Consider the following 18,789-nt stretch of genomic DNA (forward strand, 5'->3'; position numbering starts at 1 on the left):
CATGTTGTAACGACTATTATATTATTTATTTGTGCGTTTCTCTGTGATGTGAGTGTTCTTGCGTTTGTTTGGGCTGTATTTCTGTCACACAGTGTTGTCATTTTAGCGATATTTTTTAACATTACCATATAAGCGGGAGGTTTGGCTAGCCATAAAACCACGTTCAACATTTTTCGTTATTATTGTCTTAATGTTTACAAATGTATGTTTATATCTAATAAAAGACGATATTTCAGCACAATGTGCAATGTCTTATTAAATAAAAATGTGATAGATCTCGTGATATATCAAATAACATAAACGCTGATATGTGACATTGTTCGACTGGTGTCATAGAACATCTGTTTCAAAGATGACGACGGATATGTTCCAATTGTTATAACCCTAATCCCATTCTTGTGTTTTCGAATGTGACCCACCGGATTAAACGTATCACCGGTTGGGTACTTACATGAACTGCACGACGGGCCTCACATGTGGAGCACGATCTGTTGATTCTTTCCCGAGCGCCTCTGATCAACCCCGTTTTTTTTTGGTAGGGTTCGTGTTGTTCAGTCTTTAGTTTTCTATGTTGTGATGAATAAGAATAAGAATAAGATTATTTATTGAATCCAATTGAAGGGCCCGTTTTCGAGCATATACATAAATATATATAGTATTATGTATACAGTATTTTTTAAGATATATTACATTAAAAATAAATGATTGAATAACTATACTCCATACCAGTTGGTGTTTGAAAATAAATAAAATAGAATATCAACCCTCTCCAATACATAAAAATAAATAAACTACATCACTACTACATGTATATTTAGTTAGTTACTGGAATGCAAATTTTCTCTTATTTCAAAACAAGTACTTATAAATCTTGACATTGACATATTAACATTTTCAGACTCACACGACATTATCCAAATAAATTGTTCATACTTTGAAATATAAGGGAAGTTTTTACATTAAATGCATGATTCATTAAGAATAAAATTCCGTTCCTTTTCATATGCAGTGCATTCCATTAAAAAATGAAACTCGTATATTTTTACACTGCCCACAAAATCTTTTATCTTTATCGATTTTTTTTTTATATCTACCTTTCTCAATAGCTAACTGATGAGCACTGATTCTAAATTGAGTTAAGCTTTTTCGATACTGAAATTTATTAACTTGACATAAATATGCTTCCCATTTGAAGATGTTTTTAAATTTAAAATAAGTACGCAATTTTCCTTTTTTAACATTTGCATTATCTTCTATAGTATTTTTCCAGTAAATCCTATATCAAAATATTTTTAACCTTTTCAATGTCAAAACTTTCCATATAAACATCAATACATCTTAAAATATATAAAATATTAGAATACCAAGATGACTTATTACATTTGTGAGTGTCAATACTTGTGAATATGGCTTGTTTTAACAAATGATCCTTTTCTAAACCATTAATTCTTTGTAAAAATTTAAGAATAGAACAAATGATTTCAATGCGATGTGTGTACTGTTGTTTGTGTTTTCGTCGTTTTTCGTTTTTGCCATTTCGCTGTGTGAGTTTGATCGTCCTATTTGTTTTCTTCCACATCTCTTTTATTTCCCTAACAGAAGTATGATAATACTGTAACATCATTGTGTCGTGTAATATACCACTCTCAATTCATTTGATTTGAGCTAAACCATCTGTTTCAATCCCTTTCGGATTTTTTTTTCTGTTTACAAAATAATACAAAATATTTTAGCACATACGTATGCTTTGGTTTAAACAGCAACCAACAAGTCCAAACGTGTTTCACAATTAAGAATTTTACACACAAAGAACCCTAATAACTTCTTTATGTTCGTGAACACATATGTGTCCAAGAGGTTAAAATGTAACAGTAATTATGCAATAGTGCCCTTTGAATGTTCTCTTTTAAAATGTACTATCACGTAGGATATAATTTTGGTTTCAAACATTTTTTCTGGATATTTGAATATTTGTACAATGAAAAATGAAACACAGTAAAGCCAGTAGCAAATATAAGACAATTATCAAAAAAGGTAATGATGTAACATGGAGTTATGACTTGAACAAGCAGATTAGTTTATGTCATGTATTTTGTGTATCTTGAAAGTTTGTGCAGTGCTACATTTACTTATTTAAATTGTAATCCATGTATGAATTAGTCATACATTTTCAAGTTTAGCTTTTGGACAGTTGTTATTAATGCTGCTATTATGTGATACTATAATGAATATGTAAGTACTAATCTAGATTGCTAATAAGAATTGTTCATGTGCTATTATTAATTATTACACTATAGTATGTGCATAATGTTCTTCAGTACATTGTTCTTACTAGTATTTGAATTCAGGATAAGTTTTCATAACATTCATTCCATATATATACTTCTAAAATGTAGTCTGACTGCAAATAACTAAAAATATATAAAGGAAAGCCTAGAAGATGTAAATTTGAACGTCGATAGGCAATACATGTATAATAAACAAATGTTGTTTTCCAGAGTTTGAAGCATGATAAATAAACATAGAATCATTTTCCTTACGTCATGTTTCCCATCTGAAACTAAAAAAAGAAGAACAAAGGGTAGATAATAAAACTTGTTGTGTTATATAGAACGGTTAAGTTAATAAAGAAAATGACATTTATTTCTGTTTTATTTTACAAATAAAAATTGACGTTATTTATATTTCCGTTTATTATGTTATGTTAGGCAAAAAGTTAATATAATAAATCTAATAGTATAAGCTCTCCAATTTGGAAAGTGTAGTGTTATAAAGCTTCTAGTAAACTGTTCTCCAGATAAATAAATGAAATAGTGATGTCATAGAAAAAAAAATTGAAATGAAAAAAAAAATAAGGAAAACAAAAATATATAAAGCGAAAGATTGTACAAGGCTGACAAATGACATGAAACGTTCTTTTACTTTTACCATAGAATTTGTTTTCATTAGATTTAAAAAAAAATGCATTCCGTTTCGGCCTTTAATTCTATTTCTCGATTGATTCGTATAACAAGCAATCTTGGATGTGTTTCAGCTAATATCAAAATAATTCGCAGAATAAAAGTAAATACCTTGTCGGGTGCTTGTATTTTATCATGACTTTTCCTGATATCTCGACATATAAAATATACCGTAATACCAATTGGAATCAGTAAAACTAATAATGTAAAGTCTGAAAAGGTAAAAGCAAGGTTGATAGCACAACATCCTAATGTATACAAATATTAAAGCATAACACTACTACGTCAGACTTGTATTACGTTGGATATTACCACCAACGGTTTCATTGTGTTCATTAACACTTGTATGCTATCAGTTTCCTTTCCGTTAAGATATTAATATGGTCATTAATGTTCTTTCCAGTAACAATTAAACTACTGTAATGAACAGAGCGACGGGACATGAAAGTGTATCAACAACACAATAAGTCAAGTGAAGAAATCGAGTGATCCCGGTGTACGATATTAGTTTAAGTAAAACGCCAATGCTATAAAACAAGCTCTATCGCACTCAATTCTATTCGGAAAAATGAAAACAGCACGTTTTAAAGTTAATGCGTCCGATGCGCTTTTCTGAATTCCTTCATCAGGAACGCTCAAAGCCGAATATTTGAAAGCCAAGGATGTATAAGAACTTAAACAGTTGAAGAGCTATATAACCAAAAAGGTTAAGTATCTAACATTTTTAAAATTTATAAACAGACAATTTTAGAGAGGTTTGTTATAATCATGTCAGTACCGAATTACTGACTACTGAGATGATGATACCCTCAGGGACTAGTAGTCCACCAGGAGAGGTATCGACCTATTGCTGTAAAATATGAAAACAACATGTTATAAATTACAAGCATCCGAAGCGCTTTTCTTGATTTACCTACATCCGGAACACCCAAAGCCGAAAATTTGAAATTCAAGGATGTATAAAAGTTGTAAATAAATTATAACAGTTTATATCAATTCTTTACCGATATCAAACTTAAAAACAAGCATATGAAAGGAATAAACGAGTTATGGGGGTTCCTAAATATCAAAACAAATTGTATAAACATTACAAGCAACAGCATCAACTATTTAATACCCTTCAGTAAGTTTATTTCTATTTAGAAATGGCCCATATTGTCCACTTAAGACGCCTCTGTAAACGATATGTTTTTTGATTGCCAGGGAGATTGCTATATATTACAATTCACATGACGTTGATATTAGCAATTATCGATCACCATACGCCTTCAAAATTGAGACAAACCATATTGTTAAATACCGTTTAATTAGCTGTAAAAAGCCCCGACATGAAAAATGTAAAACAATTGAGAGAATGAACTGACAAATTTATAACAATATCATAAAATCATCATAATTAATACAATTTCAAGAAAAACATATGACAGACATGTACCAACGGCAACAACAACTATCCTGACTTTGGACAGACACAAACGGAATGTGGCAGGTTTAACCATGTTTATGAGCGCTCAACTTTCTCTAACTTGGAACCATATGGTAACAGCGTAACAGAAGTACAAACTATACAAATCAGTCTCAAGTGATTTCATTTCATAGAACGGTACGTAGCACAAAATAATAAAAAAATAAAAAAAAAAAAAAACAAAAAACAAACGAACAATAAACTTAAAGCACCTATATCAGAGAACATGTTATTGTAGTAACTGATTGCTAGATAAGAGCCAATTACAACTTAGAAGTCAATAATTTTTTTCAGACAATCACATCCAACGGATATAGTGTAAAGACGTCGTAAACGGTATGAGAAACGAATCATCTTGCCGTCATCAACGCTCTGAATTGCATTCACATATATTAGTATAATATGATACATTAGAACATATTAACACATCATGATATTAAAACAATAATTGATACTTAAAAACATATTGTTTTGTTACGAATTTCCCGTAAAGATTGGATATACTTACGGGTACAGAATTCCGTAAGTAATGAAAAATAAATGAATTCCAAAAAAAGATCAAAAGTTGCAAATACTTTACCCCTCAAATATCAGTAAGACAACTTACATATAGGTTTAAATTTACTATTAGGAGTTAGAGGTTTGACAGATCGCACTAATGGAGTCGTCGTATATAGAACTGAATTATCAGGCATGTTATATGATGATGTAGGTTGAATATCATATGTGGATGTTGTAGATGGATAAGACGACTGTATCTGAAATGTGTTTGTTGGAGATATGAGGCTGCTCTGTGATGATGGTTCTACAATAGATGTCGATAATTGTATCATAGTTGTTGGGCATAGATTTATGTCTGTAACACATTCTCCATTATCGCATTTATGCCTCCCTTCAGGACATGGTTGTACAACTGTACCTAAAATGTAAACGATTACTAAATTGTAATAGAATAAATAAATAAAAATAAGACGACACATTCATTCAAAATATAAACAGAAGTAAAACGCATTTAGAAAGATATAAGGATGAAATAATCATAATTGATCAAACAAACAAATCACATTGCTCAAAAACTAAACAACAAATAATGGAACAAATAAGAATCCACAAAACACTATAGAAAAACTTGCACAGTATAAACCCCACAAAACATCAGACATAAAACAAAAATAAATCGAATTGTTCCATTATAACACAGACAAAATTATATAACTTTTTTAAGAGACACAATTATACAAATTATTGTATCCTATAGGTTTAAAGCCTGTCGTCAATTTTCCAATTAAAAATGGAATCGTGTTTTCATTGTTTACATTCATCCATAACCTCCAATAACAAATGAACAAATTAAAATCCAAACTACTACCATATCTAAACACAGGAAAAATAACTATCGCAATCTTCAGTTAACTTACAGTTAAATTCATCAGATTTATCTTGGCAATCAAAGGCATTGTCACATCTACCTTGTTTAGAAATACATTCCCCGTTTGTACATTCAAACTCGGTTGTATTGCATGCTTCAACTGTCTACGAAAAAATCAAAGCAAGAAAATATTACTAGGAATTCATTGTTTTCAAAATGATATTCTTGTAGATATTTCAATACACTTTATTGCTATTTGTCCGCCATTACTGGACATCACAAAGGTTCCCATAAAATTTTGACGTCATAATACAAAATATCTGACGCCACAATGGAAAAGTGATTGTTGTATGACGTCAACGGTTGAAGCGGGACATATTCTCAGGTCACCCGGAACAGAATTCCAAATAGCGATAAGGTGTATTATTTTAGATATATTTTATTTCTGAATAAGCAATTATTATTGTGTCTTTTTAATCTATCAAATTTGTTAAGAAAAAAAACAAAACAAATAAGGTTATTATTATAAATATAATACATGATTAGTTTTACATTAAACATCACCTTTTCGATAAGCTCATCCATCCGAACACTTCCTCAGTAGGTATGCAGTCGTGTGTACTTGTATCATTTCATATCCAATTGTATAAATGAAACAAACCACTTAAAAGGCAGCAGCCAAACCATATGTGTATGCTTTGGTAACCCTGTTTATCAATTATGAACCACTGTGTTGACCAACGTTTTGATTCAATTTATTGAAGCTATATGTCTCCAGATTATGTCTTTATATGAAATATTTGCTCTTAATAGAATACATGTATGATTAGATTTTTCTAACCGTTTATGTTTAAGCTTAAAATTAGAGGTATGTCCAGTGCACAATGTAGTGGCGATATCGCCGATATTGTCAACTTCGTTCATGATTTACACCTGCTCGCAACATTGTCTTACTTGTTGTCTTACTTGTTGTCTACATCGTTGATATCGCCGACATCGTTCTTCTTGCTGTCTACATCGTCCCCTTTCCTGTCTACATCGTTGACATTGTCAACATCGTGATGTTGACAACATCGTGACGACATCGTCTACATCGTCTCCCTTTCCTGTCTACATCGTTGACATCGCCGACATCTTGATGTTGACAACATCGTGACAACATCGTCTACATCGTCCCCCTTTCCTGTCTACATCGTTGACATCGCCGATATCGCGATGTTAACTAAATCGTGACGACATCGTCTACATCGTCCCCCTTTCCTGTCTACATCGTTGACATCGCCTACATCGTTTTTTTAAATAAAGAAGTGTTTAGTTTATCAATTTCAAATTCAAATAATGTATTTATATTACGCCTGTGTCGATGTTCTTGATAGTAGAACTTATTTGGACAGTATTTTTACTTCTTGTCTTACTTGTTGTCTTACTTGTTGTCTACATCGTTGATATCGCCGACATCGTTTTTCTTGCTGTCTACACCGTCCCCTTTCCTGTCTACATCGTTGACAATTGTCGACACCATGATGTTGACAACATCGTGACGACATCGTCTACACCGTCCCCCTTTCCTGTCTACATCGTTGACATCGCCGACATCGTGATGTTGACAACATCGTGACGAAATTGTCTACATCGTCCCCCTTTCCTGTCTACATCGTTGACATCGCCGATATCGCGATGTTAACAACATCGTGACGACATCGTCCCCCTTCCTGTCTACATCGTTGACATCGCCTACATCGTTTTTTTTAAATAAAGAAGTGTTTAGTTTATCAATTTCAATTTCAAATAATGTATTTATATTACGCCTGTGTCGATGTTCTTAATAGTAGAACCTATTTGGACAGTTTTTTTACTTGTTGTCTTACTTGTTGTCTTACTTGTTGTCTACATCGTTGATATCGTCGACATCGTTCTTCTTGCTGTCTACACCGTCCCCTTTCCTGTCTACATCGTTGACATTGTCAACATCGTGATAATGACAACATCGTGACGACATCGTCTACACCGTCCCCCTTTCCTGTCTACATCGTTGACATCGCCGACATCGTGATGTTGACAACATCGTGACGAAATCGTCTACATCGTCCCCCTTTCCTGCCTACATCGTTGACATCGCCGATATCGCGATGTTAACAACATCGTGACGACATCGTCCCCCTTCCTGTCTACATCGTTGACATCGCCTACATCGTTTTTTTTTTAAATAAAGAAGTGTTTAGTTTATCAATTTCAATTTCAAATAATGTATTTATATTACGCCTGTGTCGATGTTCTTAATAGTAGAACTTATTTGGACAGTTTTTTTTAATGTTTGCAAATCTCTATCCTCCTCCTTCTCCTCCTCCTCCTCAACATCTTTGCGATGTTGACATTATAGATTACGTTGATTTGACATTGTCTTTTTCGCAATGTCGGCAATGCCAACCATGCAGAGACAAGATGATGAAAGGATATCGACAAAGTAGTACAACACAATGTCGACATCGATGTATTCAAAATTAACAATGTAAACACGCGATATCGGCAATGTCAACGATGTAGACAAGAGTATGAAACGATATCGACAACGTTGTACAATATCGTGTCGACATTGTCTACTTCGCGATATCGTCAATGTCAACGATGTAGATTAGAGTATGAAACGATATCGACAACGTTGTACAATATTGTGTCGACATTGCCTACTTTGCGATGTCGACAATATCGGTACTACTTTGTACACTGGACATGAATGTAAAATTACGCGAATGTGTGTCATTCTTACATACTTAAGTATTTCTACATGTAGTACTTACAGATAGATGAACTGTAGCTATCACAAACAATGTGCACTTGGATATTAATGTTTTCATTGTGATCTCTGTGGTCTTATATAGACATTCACATATAATGATACAAAGTTTCACCTAAAAATAACAACAACAACTACAACAATAGTCTATCAAACAGGTATCATTTATCGTAGTCATATATTGTGTATTTGTTTCCTTATATTCAATACATTGTAATATCGTACAAATGAAAGACCTGTAAAGCATTTAACTTCTCGCGTATTCTTAAGTATTAATCACTGTTAATAGGAAACGTAAACACAACTTTTTTCAACCTTTGACGGTTCTTTTCTTTCAACAAAATCTGGGTTTAAAAGCGGAAACAAAAAACTAAAGTATTTATTGAATTACAATCGAATCCAATCGTCGATTGTACCAAAGAGTAAGTTAAAGGTCTAAATATATAAGATATACTTTTACATACTTTTACGTAGTTATCATAAATAACTCAACCTGATTATAATAATGCGTTTATATTTCCTTCTATTTCACAACAAGGTACGTTTGTTCATGTCATTTCTAAACACGAAATTACCCAAAATGTAGGTCGGTACATTCTATCCAAATCAATATTTTAAACCAACACAGATATAATCAAAATAGGAAAATCCAACGTAAAGTATTCATAGCTAGAATGTTCTGCTTTGTTTGTAAATAGAATAATTAAATTATAATGTTAAATATTGTATACACAGTTAGTTGTCTGTCACCATTTAAATTCAATACCTATACGGGTTTAGGTTCAAAGCTCACTTTACCAGTTTAAGGTAGCACAATACAATAATATATTCATGTGTTTGTACGTTATCTGGAATATTTCATTTGTTGTTGTATGTCATATCTTTATATTTGTTTTGAAATTTTGAGAAATTGGTGTTTATGACAGATCTTTTTGATATTTTCTATTCAATTTAATTACAACTAATAGACTCGGAGCGGTTTAGTGCTTGGCGCATTGTTCAGTCTTCTGTCAAACTAAAATTGAAGACTGTTTGTTGGTCTTTAGATATATTTATATATAAAAATAATAAGATTAGGTATGATTGCAAAGGAGACAACTGTTTTTAAAGTCTAAATGAGGCTGATATACATAATGATAGATAGTATTTGTGTGTGTTTGTCGTCGGGCTGCTTGGTCATTGACGTATACACACACATCTTCTTGTATTCATTAATAAAGGATAATAGTGCAATGCATTCATCATCTAGTTGTAGTGTTAGATTTGTCATATTGGAAATATAAGACTTATGACGGAGTTAATATGTCCATAACAGCTAAGAAACTCATACACTGTAAACAAAAAGTAAGACGACATCTACCAAGGATGGAATAAAAATAACTAACGTCGAAAAAGGACAAACATTATCGTCACACAAGAAAAAAGATAAAAATAGAACTGCCCAAAACTGTTCTACATGTTCTATGAAAGAACTGTCTAAAACTTTTCTAGGAGAGAACTGTGGTCTAAGAAAAGGTGTAACAAAAATACCGAACTCCAAGGTAAATTCGAAATGGGGAAGTTCATAAAATATGACAAAATCAAACTTTATCAATCAACGGAACGAGGGAATAAAACTGTTCAAACTGTTCTATAACAGAACCGTCCAAAACTATTCTAAAGAGGGACTGACGTTATCTGTTTTAAACTGAAACTGTCATGATATTTTCTAAGTTAGAACTGTCGTAATCTATACTAAATTTGAACTGTCCAAAACTGTTCTAGAATAGAACGGTCCAAAATTTGTCAATGGGAGAATTGTCAAAAACCATTTTATGGTATAACCACTCTTGTAAGAAGTTGTTCTAAAGAGGCCAGTAGATCTACCTGATCACGATCAGTTCTCCCGCAGTGCGTGACTGAATTTAATAAGAGAGGTAAGAACTGATCCCAAGTGTCCTAGTACATTATTAACTTTGACATCTTTCGAAAAGATAAATTAAAATTTTCTTTTAGCATTTGTTTTCTTGCTTTTGTTGCTCAGACTGGGACATTTATCTGTATGTATGGAAAGACTATGATTCTCTTAAATATGTTCAGTATCGACCTGATGAGAAGGTTGAATTTATGTAATGCCTTCGTCGTTGTATAAATTATGTTTCGCTTAGTATACACAACTATCAGGGTCAGTTGTAATATACTTGTTTTAAACTATTACCAAAAGTCCTGCGGTTATTGTTTCGCCTATAAATGTACGTTATGACAACAGTCGCATAAGAGTTTAATGGATTTAAATGGTGCTGCCTTCTGCAAAAAGTTGAAAATTTCCTGGAATTCATCGTTTAAAAAATTGATGTTCAGTGCCTTAAACCTAGTAACCTTTTGCAAAACATGTTTTGACAGGTACTCAGATCTTCCTAGCCTTTATTTAAAATGTTTTGTTCATATATCGGATATCTCAAAAGTTTCAACCTACCTTCGATAGTATTCGTATGTTTTTAGTTTGATACTAGCAAAAATCCATGACTTGAAAATGAAAAATGTGAACTAAAAATTTAATTTGTAAATTGTTTTTCATGGCAAAACTAAATTCTCAGAAGATAATGAAATCATTACACTGCAATGCAATAATATCAATAACATTACCTGGTCGGTACATTATCTCATTTCAATAAATATTATCTCCCTTCTGTGACCCTTTCATGAGTTAAGTACTACACTACACACTTTCTAGCTGATATTTCGTTATTAAATGACTTATATTTATCTTGCCCACATAACACCAATATAGGACAAATCATTTTCAATTTCGTAAAATGATCAAAACGCAGAAAAGCTTTTAAACTTATAACGAGAACGATTAAAAAACAAACAGAATTATTTTAAACATACAATTTTGGAAAATCTATTCTTACATAGAAAATAAATGAACTAATTGGCAAGTTCTATAAATTATGTCTCTTTCTATTAAAGAACACTTAGGTTACACACTAAAATTAAAAAAAAACAATATTTTTTGTTGTTGTTGGCATATAATGATTTTGAAAATAAAGAGATGTGGTATGATTGCCAAAAGATTTTAACAATTAAAAATTACCGTCCGGCGTCAACAATGAGCTTAACGCATACCGTATAGTAAGCTATGAAAGGGCATGTGATGACAAAATGTGAAACCATTTAAAGGAGAAAATCAACGGCCTGAATTATACTTCAATACTTTCAAACGAAACCAAAATGGCAGACAGCAACCAATGATACAGCCAATGTTTAATGAAACAGCTCATTTATAATACAAGTATGATCCTAACGGAAAACATATGTACATATAGCCATGACCTTAATGTTCGCTTTAACTGAGGTATATTACTAAAGTAGTGCGTCTTATTTTATTTTGTAAGATGTATATTACAAATGCATATGCTATGCCTACGAAATCATTAATATTGGTATGGATGTTATGCGGTTATTGTTATCATCATAACTTTTGGTGTGATATGTTAATTGTTCAGTTATTTTTTTCTGTATTGTAATATCTTTTTGGTTTTTTACTTATTTTCTTTAAAGGGGGGGGGGGGAGGTATTTTTTTTTAGCTCTTTGTCGATAGACTGTTGTCTAGAAAAATGGTCAACCCTGAACCCTTCCCGTTCGAAAATGGAATTTTTGACCAAATGAGGCATCTGTTTGATACAAATACACAGCCATGTCCGGTCGGAATGGAGACGTCTAATCCAATGATTTGTGTAGAGAGAGCACCACGCTTTATGCATTTAAGAACCCTTGCAGCAACCCTCTGAGGCGTACATACATGGCCTAATTAAAATATCAAATAATCGTAATCTTTGTCGAACTTAAATTATGTCGTCTTTAATTTCAGAATTAGATAACGTTTAATAAATGTACCACTCTAATGGATACCAATTGAACATAACGCTTTATTAATTGCGTGCTTTAGATGAGCATACTGTAAACCAACTTATTTTCGCGGATACTTTTTTTCGGGTTTAGCCCTTTTTAGCCAATTTTGCGGCGATTTAATTTCGCGATTTTTAAATTAACTTGACGTAGTTAAATATGGAAAGATCCAAGTTTTACGCATTCGCGACGATTTATATTCGAGTTATTTTTCTATTCGCAAATATCGCGAAAATAAATCGTTCGCGAAAATTAGTTGGTTTACAGTATTTTGTTTTCATATTTATTAGGAACGCTCAAACCAAAACATTGTCAGGCCAAGTTGTACATGCATTCGACCTAAATACGCGAACAGCTGTATGACCAACAGGCACATAAACAAAAAACAACATTCATCTGAAGTCAGCTTTGCCTGAACGACCTGGAACCTTAGTCTTTTTTTTAATAATTTCTTAATTAATCAACCGAGAATTTAAAAAAAGAAAGTTCGTTAAATTGTTTCATTCATGTAACATATTATGACCCTAGTTGATTGTTCAAATAGATGACGCTATTAACAACACAACAGATGTTTATTCCAACAGAAGATCTTCGATAGTTACGCTAAAATTAAGAAACCTGATGTTATGTCTGAAGAACATTCCTGTGTGAACATTGCTGGCTTTCGAGTCCAAATCACCGTTTCAAATGTTATAATAAATACGGCAGAAGATACCATTGGAGGAATCCAAACCAATAAGTCGTAGAGAGACTGACAAAATCATTGCAAAAGAGACAAACACCAATCTATAAATCACTACAAGACTGAGCAACACGAATCCCATCGTGGATAGTTTCAGGTGCTCAAGTAGGGTAAGCAGAGATCCCATTTCAAAAATATATTTTAAAATATCTAAAGCTATCGTGGATAGTTTCGGGTTCTCAGGAAGGGTAAGCAGACCCCATTTAAAAAAATAGATTTTAAAATATCTAAAGCTAAAATGGATTCAAATCTGAGGAGTAATACAGATAAATCACACAATATAAGGGCTATATAATTTTTTATTCAGAAATTAATAGTCATGATAGTGAAGTTTTGTTGTTACGTGTTGCTGTTGTACCCCTATTTGTGACATTTTTACCTATTGTGTCTGTTTGTTTTGTTCACACATCGTTGTCAATATAATGAAATTTGATGCGACTGTCATACAAGTGAGAGGTTTAGCTAGCTTTAAAACCAGGTTTAATCCACCATTTTCTACATAAGAAAATGCCTGTACCAAGTCAGGAATATGACAGTTGTTATCCATTCGTTTGATGAGTTTGAGCGTTTGATTTTGCCATTTGATTAGGGACTTTCCTTTTTGAATTTTCCTCGGAGTTTAGTATTTTTGTGATTTTACTTTTTTCTACAGCTTTTCACTGGATTTTAAATGCTAAATTTCAAATATATGGGGTATCACACCTGTTAGATGATTTTTTCTCTGTCGGAAAAGCTGGCTAAAATGAATGCTATAGTGCATTACAAACTTTTCTTTGTCTTGGCGATAAATTGGGGGTACCCATCAAATCAGACAAAACACAACTCCCTACTACTTGCATTATTATCTACGGTATTGAAACTGAATCTACTCAGATGGTAGCCAGTTTATCTATGGAAAAAATTGAAAAAAATTGCAATTATTGAGTAAATACAAATGTAAACGCAGTATCTCACTTAGAGAATTGCAATCCTTATTGGGTCTTTTAAATTTTGCATGCGGAGTTATCATACCTGAAAGAGCCTTTTTAAGTAAGCTTTTTGACCTGACTATAGGCCATACATCTCCTCATTATAGCATCAAACTTAATTCTGATGCAAGATTAGATCTGAAGTTATGGTACAATTTTATTGAAAGTTACAATGGTAAATTTTGTTTTTATTCAAAGAAAGGGTTTCATCAGATTTTTGAAACTCTTTTCTGATGCTGCAGGTACATACGTTGCTTTTACTGCAGTTTTTGGCAGCAAATGGTTTTCATGGGAATGGCCCTCTATTGGCAAATCAGAAAATACTGTTTTAACAGATAATTCAGCTGTTGTTGAAATTATAAATAAAACATCATATCGGGAAAAGAATATTATGAAATTGATTCGAAGATTAGAGCTAACTGCATTAAAGTACAATATCTATTTTCGAGCCAAACATATTCCTGGAAAAACAAACGTTATTTGTGACTTGTTGTCTCGTTTTTCATTTCAGGAAGCTCATCAGATTGCTCCTTGGTTAAGTCCAACTCCTGTGGCCATTCCACCTCAATTTTTGCATCTATGACTGATAAGCTTGTAAGTGCATCATTATCTGATGCTACTGTGTCATCATATAATAGAATGTTAAGTGTGTATTCAAACTTTTGTCAGAAATTTTTTCCAGGAGTTATTGTACTTCCATCTACTCATATCATTTTTGCTCATTTTATTTCACATTAATTTTGTTTATTCAAAATTAAGTTCTTACAGGATCCAACAGACACATTTTTTATTAAAAAGATGTTGAAAGGTACAAAACAGTTGAGACATTATGTTGATATACGGTTGCCAATAACCTATGATATTCTTGTAAAATTAGTTAAGGCTTTACCAAAAGTAATAGTTGGCATTTATAATCAAGTTTTGTTAAAGGCTATGATGTCTACAGTTTATTTTTGTTTCTTACGTATTGGAGAAATTGCAGTTAAAACTTAGTCGGAATTCTATAGAGTAATTCAAAGGGAAGATATAAAGTTTGAAAGAGTAAATGGTCACGTGAGCAATATGACAATTACTATGAAGTTCTACAAACATAGTAATCTGCAAAGTAAGACATTATCAATAGCTGGACGTCCTGAAAATTATCTATGTCCTGTTAAAGCTATTGAGGAATATCTAAGGTTACATAATTGTCCACATGGTCCTTTATTTCGATTTAAATATGGAAAACCTGTTTCGGGTTTTTATTTCAATTCTTCATTTAAAAGTTTGCTTAATTTCGTAGGTTTAGACACAAATTTTTATAAAGGTCACAGTTTCAGAATTGGAGCTGCAACATCTGCAGCTGCCAGAGGTGTGCCTTTAGACTTGATCCAAAACATGGGTAGATGGAAGTCAAACGCTTTTCAACATTATATTCGACTTGATAATTTTCACACTTAGCTTAAATATAATCACAGTCGCTTACTAAATGCTTTGGTAGAGGTCAACATGGCTTGCTTTACCTTATTGTGATTCATTTTTTGCAAGGAGTAACAAGACTGTTATATGTTAGAATTATTTACTACTGTAGAAGTCAACATGGTTTGCTTTGCAAATTTAAGTTTTTGCTTTCAGTCATTTATTATATGTAATGGTATTTATTTGGTCGGTAGAGGTCAACATGGCTTGCTTTACCTTTCATTTACATGTTTCATTATATTGTATATATATTTTTTTGTTTTGTTTTTAATCTTTGTTTTTATTTTTGTAGAGGTCAACATGGTTTGCTCTACACTTTTGATTGGAATACAAAAGTTAAAAGGTGTATATTTTATTCCATTTTGGGTGTTTTTTGTTGAGGTCAACATGGCTTGCTCAATTTGTCTAGTTCTGGAGTTCCTTAAGTTGAATACAGAGTCCTCGGATGGGGATCCCTCTGGGGATTTGTGGCACTTTTTCAACCCCACCTTTCCTTATTCAAGTCATTGTCATTTATGCAGTACTATTATAATTGTTAAGATGTAAGTTGCATTTTAAATTAATTTCTGAATAAATGACATTTTACTCAACTTGTGTTTTATTAACAGCAAACATAGCGCAGACTCTTTGATCAAGGTCATTTATACAAGGTTTTCTCGTTGTTATCTGTGTCTAGGAACATAAGCTGACAAAACGGATAATAGTGCTATTCATTCATCATCCAGTTGCAGTGTTAGATTTATCATATTGGAGATATAAGACCTATGACGGAGTTAATATGTCCATAACAGCTAAGAAACTCATATACTGTAAACTAAAGTAAGACGACAAATGGAAAATCTACCAAGGATGGGGGTGGGGGGAAGGGGGGTGGGGGAGTTCGGACCTTTATCGGGACTCCGGGATCGGGTGATTTTAAGCTCGGGATTTCGGGATTGATCCTTTCAGGATCCGGGAATTCTTTTTTCGAATTTCGGGATGTCGGGATTTAAATTTCTTTAAATTCGGGACCTCGGGATTTCATGCTTTTAAACATTTCGGGATCAGGACCCTCCGACCCCCCTCAAGGATTGAATAAAAAAAATAACGTCGAGAAAGGACAAACATTATCGTCACAAAAGAAAAAAGATAAAAATAGAACTGCCCAAAACTGTTCTAGGGGAGAACTGTCTAAAAGTTTTCTAGGAGAGAACTGTGTTCTAGGAAAAAATGTCACAAAAAATACCGAAATCCAAGGTAAATTCAAAATGGGGAAGTTCATGATAAAAAGACAAAATCAAACTGTATCAACCAACGGAACGAGGGAATAGAACTGTTCAAACTGTTCTCAAACAGAACCGTCCAAAAGTACTTTAGGGAGGGACTGTCGTTATCTAAATTAGAACTGTCGTAATCTATACTAAATTTGAACTGTCCAAAACTGTTCTAGAATAGAACGGTCAAAACATTTTCTATGAAAGAATTGTCAAAAACCATTTTTTTGGTATAGCCGCTCTTGTAAGAATTTGTTCGTAAGAGGCCAGTAGATTTACCTGATCTCGTCCAGTTCTCCCGAAGTGCGTGACTGAATTTAAGAGAGGTAAGAACTGATCCAAATTGTCCTAGTAAATACTTTACATTATTAACTGTGAGATAAATTTAAATGTTCTTTTGGCATTTGTTTTCTTGCTTTTGTTGCTCAGACTGAGACATGTAACTGTATGTATGGAAAGACTATGATTCTGTTAAATATGTTCAGTATCGACCTGATGAGAAGGTTGAATTTTTGTAATGCCTTCGTCGTTGTATAAATAATGTTTCGCTTAGTATACACAACTACCTGGGTCAGTTGTAATATACTTGTTTTAAACTATTACTAAAAGTCCTGCGGTTATTGTTTCGCTTGTAAATGTACGTTATGACAACAGTTGCATAAGAGTTTAATGGATTTAAATGGTGCTGCCCTCTGCAAACAGTTGAAAAATTCCTGGAATTCATTGTTTCAAAAATTGTGGTTCAGTGTCTTAAACCTAACCTTTTGACAGGTATTCAGATCTTCTTAGCCTTTATTTAAAATGTTTTGTTCATATATCGGATATCTCAAAAGTTTCAACCTACCGTCGATAGTATTCGTATGTTTTTTAGTTTGATACAAGCAAAAATCCATGACTTGAAAATGAAAAATGGGAACTAAACATTTAAATTGTCCATTGTTTCTCATGGCAAAACTAAATTTTCAGAAGATAATAAAATCATTACAATGCAATGAAATAATATCAATAACATTACCTGTACGGTACATTATCTCATTTTAATAAATACAATCTCTCTTCTGTGATCCTTCCATGAGTGAAGTACTACTCTACACACTTTCTAGCTGATATTTCGTTATTAAATGACTTATATTTATCTTGCCCACATAACACCAATATAGGACAAATCTCAATTTCCAATTTCGTAAAATAATCAAAACGCAGTAAAGCTTTTAAACTTGTAACGAGAACAATTAAAAAGTATACAGAATTTATTTTAAACTACAATTTTGGAAAATCTATTCTTACATAGAAAATAAATGAAATAATTGAGAAGTTATTTAAATTATGTCTCTTTCTATTAAAGAACACTTAGGTTACACACTAAAATTAAAAAATCAATATTTTTTATTGTTGTTGGCGTATAATGATTTTGAAAATAAAGAGATGTGGTATGATTGCCAAAGATTTGAACAATTAAAAATCACCGTCCGGCGTCAACAATGAGCTTAACGCATACCGTATAGTAAGCTATAAAAGGGCATGTGATGACAAAGTGTGAAACCTTCAAAAGGAGAAAACCAATGGCCTGAATTATACTTCAATGTTTTCAAACGGAATCAAAATGGCAGACAGCAACCAACGATGCAGCCAATGTTTAAAGAAACAGCTCATTCATAATACATGTATGATCCTAACGGAAAATATATGTACATATAGTAGATACGCCATGACCTTAATATTCACTTTAACTGAGGTATATTACTAAAGTACTGCTTCTTATTTTCTTTTGTAAGATGTATATTACAAATGTATATGCTATACCTACAAATACATATGCTATACCTACAAAATCATTTATATTGGTATTGATGTTATGCTATTATTGTTATCATCCTAAATATTAGTG

At 32.5% G+C, this 18,789-nt stretch overlaps 1 protein-coding gene across 8 annotated transcripts in view; it reads right to left on the reverse strand.

Annotated features, from left to right (window-relative positions):
• Nucleotides 1-587: 587 nt before the first annotated feature.
• LOC127712680 (low-density lipoprotein receptor-related protein 2-like) overlaps nucleotides 588-18,789 on the reverse strand; it is a 110,866-nt gene continuing 92,664 nt past the window's right edge. For 2 of the 8 annotated variants that reach the window (XR_007987241.1, XR_007987240.1), the window contains exons 4-6: nucleotides 5,033-5,344; nucleotides 3,072-3,172; nucleotides 588-2,560 (exon numbers count right to left, since the gene is read on the reverse strand). Coding sequence is in view for 6 of the 8 variants with exons in the window: in XM_052219270.1 (XP_052075230.1) it covers nucleotides 2,367-2,411; nucleotides 3,072-3,172; nucleotides 5,033-5,344; nucleotides 5,844-5,958; nucleotides 8,593-8,703; nucleotides 9,164-9,184 (705 nt within the window). In the remaining 2 variants the exon portion in view is untranslated. Of the gene's footprint in view, nucleotides 2,561-3,071; nucleotides 3,173-5,032; nucleotides 5,345-5,843; nucleotides 5,959-8,592; nucleotides 8,704-9,052; nucleotides 9,273-11,213; nucleotides 11,320-18,789 lie in introns of those variants that run through there. The other 6 variants (XM_052219274.1, XM_052219270.1, XM_052219273.1 and 3 more) reach the window with 6 other exon arrangements.

This window comes from Mytilus californianus, unplaced genomic scaffold (genome assembly GCF_021869535.1).
Source record: "Mytilus californianus isolate M0D057914Y unplaced genomic scaffold, xbMytCali1.0.p SCAF_8, whole genome shotgun sequence".
NCBI lineage: Eukaryota > Metazoa > Mollusca > Bivalvia > Mytilida > Mytilidae > Mytilus > Mytilus californianus.